General features: G+C 39.5%; 1 protein-coding gene across 1 annotated transcript; it reads left to right on the top strand.

Annotated features, from left to right (window-relative positions):
- The first annotated feature begins 511 nt into the window (after positions 1–511).
- LOC109437081 (olfactory receptor-like protein OLF4) lies at positions 512–1,456 on the top strand. Its single transcript, XM_074338682.1, has one exon. It carries the CDS (start codon positions 512–514, stop codon positions 1,454–1,456), a length of 945 nt encoding a protein of 314 aa, XP_074194783.1.
- Positions 1,457–3,532: the final 2,076 nt, after the last annotated feature.

Below are 3,532 nucleotides of genomic sequence, written 5' to 3'. Positions count from 1 at the left end.
ATTGTGTTTCCCCGAAAATAAGACCCAGCTGGACCATTAGCTCTAATGCATATATTTAATTTTTGGAGCAAAAATTAATATAAGACCTGGTCTTATTTTAATATCAGACCAGGTAGAATAGAATAGAATAGAATAGAATAGAATAGAATAGAATAGAATAGAATAGAATGCTGGGTCTGATATTAATTTTTGTTCCAAAAGACACATTAGAGATGACGGTCTGGCTAGGTCTTATTTTTGGGGAAACACGGTATTCCTCAAAAGCAAGAAAGAATTTCTCATCAATCCTATAAAATACGTGATTTACTGTGCAGAAAGCTGAGAGTGGGACAGGAATTCCTAATCAGAGATGTAATGGAAGAGTCTTTAAAGGGGATCAGTTTTCTACAAAACATATATGTATTATATATGTATTTGACTGCAAAATACAAATTGTATCATTTCAACATGTCACTAGTGTCCATGTGTGAAGATTAATCTTGTTATATTTTCATTCCTAGTCATCACCTCCATGGAACCAGACAATGGTACACGAATTTCAGAATTTGTTCTCCTGGGACTTTCAGGGGAGCCACACCTGCAGCCCCTCCTCTTTGGGCTTTTCCTCTCCATGTACCTGATCACTGTGTTAGGAAACCTGCTCATCGTCCTGGCCGTCAGCTCAGACTCCCACCTGCACACGCCCATGTACTTCTTCCTCTCCAACCTGTCCTTTGTGGACATCTGTTTCACCTCCACCACCGTCCCCAAGATGCTGGTGAGCATCCAGACGCAGAGCAAAGTCATAACCTATGTAGGCTGCATCACACAGATGTACTTTTTCCTACTCTTTGGCACATTGGATAACTTCCTCCTGACCGTGATGGCCTATGACCGCTTCGTGGCCATCTGTCACCCCCTGCACTACACGGTCATCATGCATCCCCAGCTCTGTGGACTGTTGGTTCTGTTGTCCTGGATCATGAGTGTCCTGCATTCTTTGTTACAAAGCTTAATGGTGCTGAGGCTGTCCTTCTGTGCAGACTTGCAAATCCCCCACTTTTTCTGTGAACTCAACCAGATGATCCAACTTGCCTGTTCAGACACCTTTCTTAACAACCTGGTGTTGTATTTTGCAGCTGTGCTGGTGGGTGGTGGTTCCCTGGCTGGGATCCTTTACTCTTACTCCAAGATTGTTTCCTCCATACGTGGAATGTCATCTGCTCAGGGGAAGTATAAAGCATTTTCTACCTGTGTATCTCACCTCTCGGTTGTCTCCTTATTTTATTTAACAAGCCTAGGAGTGTACCTCAGCTCTGCTGCCACCCACAGCTCACACTCAAGTGCAACAGCCTCGGTGATGTACACAGTGGTCACACCCATGCTGAACCCCTTCATCTACAGTCTTAGGAATAAAGACATAAACGGGGCTCTGAAAAGATTCCTTGGGATGACAGGAAGAAAAATAACAGAGTGATCATGAATGCTGTCTTTGAACATCAAAACATATGAAAATGTTTAAAAAGAGATTATTGTAATTGTCCTCAGTTTTGTTTGCCTTGATTGTTGTATGATTTAGCTGATGCTGCATAATAAACTGTCCTAAATGCTATGTTTTCTTTAATGCATTTGTAAATGGGATTATATGATAGTAATTGACTACTCTCTGCTCACATACTCATAAGTCTGCATCAGCTGGGAGTCTCTATTTTACGTTTCTATAGCTCATCGAGGATGAGGTGTTAGGCTGTAGTGCGCCCGTCTTGAACCTATTTTTGACAGTTTAATCTTTTAGTTTACAAAAGAGATGAGTTTACCAAATGTGATTTGCCGTATATTTACATCACTATTTTTATATCCATATATCCACTTTGTTTTCTACCCAGTGACATTTCTCCCTCCCAATGTTAAAGTGTGACTCAGCTACCTGCGCTCTACCTTGAGCTATTGCATCATTTCACTTTTCCTGCACATAGTTAAAGTGTACAATTTGCTGAATTAAAGGGACTCTACAAAATTAAGAATACATATTGAATGGGTCCATGTATACATAATTCAAGCAAGTGTACAAAAAGGTTAATCACATTGTTACATTACTGTGAAAAATTGAATCTCCTTGAGCCTAGTTTCCTTTTTACTGATGGTAACGTGGGATTATAATAATTCTTATGAATGTGGCCCAGGTGAATGGAATCTGTGGAAATACTTTGTTGGATCCAAGAACTCTTTCATGAGTTAGTAGTGTGTTTGTGTATATGTGTATTTATATATTATTTTTTAATAAGTAAACACACTCACTGTCATATATGTACACACACCTACTCAATAATTCCACCTTTTATGTTAAACAGAAGTTTACAAGAAAGTTGGAGAGAATAAAAATGAAAATAATGATAGGCTGAATTAACATAAAATTTCAAAAATATAGAAACTTAGACACAAAGATTTAATGTAGAATGGTTTCAGTTTTATTTTATTTTCTGAAACATCTTTTGTTAAATTTATTGGGGTGTTATTGGTTAGTAAAACTATATTGGTTTTAAGTGTACATTTCTATAATACATCATCTATATATTGCATTGTGTGTTCACAACCCAGAGTCAGTTCTCCTTCCATCACCATATATTTAACCCCCTTTTCATCTTCTATTACCACTTCTCCCCGCTTACCCTCTGGTAACCACTGAACTGTTGTCTGCATCTATGAGTTTTTGTTTCTTTGTTTGTCTTGTTCATTTTAAGTTTTCAGTTTTATATCCCACATATGAGTGAAGTCATATGGTTCTCAACTTTTTCTGTCTGACTTATTTTGCTTAGCATAATAATTTCAAGATCCATCTATGTGTTGCAAATGTCATTATTTCATCTTTTCTTATGGCAGAATAGTATTCCATTGTGTATATATACCACATCTTCTTTATCCAATCATCTAAGATATGGAAACAACCAAAGTGTCCTTTAATAGATGAAAGTTGGGTGTGTAAAGGCTCTGAGCCTTATGTTGTGGTGTCAGGTGAAGCTGGGAGTCAAGTTCAATGTCTAGGAGATCAGTGTGAGCGAGGGCAGGGCCCTGTGATGGTGAAGCTGGCACAAAGGTCACAAAGACTTGAGCCTCCTGTTTGGAGCTACAGAATTTTGGCTTCTATCTCCATTGGAGAGTCAGTAGGGGGGATAAGAATCATGGAGTTCGATGATCAGCTTCGTAATGTACTGAGAAGTCCATGGGTCAATGCGAATATCTGGCTAGAGGGGTCCCAGCCTGTGCTAGATGGGAGATGACTAGGAACTGAAATGAGGCTGTGGAATTGGGGACCAAGAGGTAAGGAAGCAATGGAGACATTTGAGAGGTAGAAGAAAGAAATCAGCCTCACCTCATCATCAGAGATGGCCATTCAGTTTCCAACAGGAGGGACTGGGCTGAGTCTCTTATACACACTGCTCAGATCTGTCACCACCCTGATGGACACCACTGTCTGCACTGCTTGGGTGATGATATTATCATTTGGAATGGTCCGCCTGTCTTTCCAGGTTCAAAATGCTAAGATGGGATAGAT

Source organism: Rhinolophus sinicus, linkage group LG07 (assembly GCF_036562045.2).
Source record: "Rhinolophus sinicus isolate RSC01 linkage group LG07, ASM3656204v1, whole genome shotgun sequence".
Classification (NCBI taxonomy): domain Eukaryota; kingdom Metazoa; phylum Chordata; class Mammalia; order Chiroptera; family Rhinolophidae; genus Rhinolophus; species Rhinolophus sinicus.
The sequence above is the reverse complement of the archived record's forward strand: the minus strand, read 5'-3'. Positions and strand labels throughout refer to the sequence as shown.

Coding starts and splice junctions, on each gene's coding strand:
- LOC109437081 (XM_074338682.1), top strand. CDS start 512: ATGGAACCAGACAATGGTACACGAATTTCAGAATTTGTTCTCCTGGGA.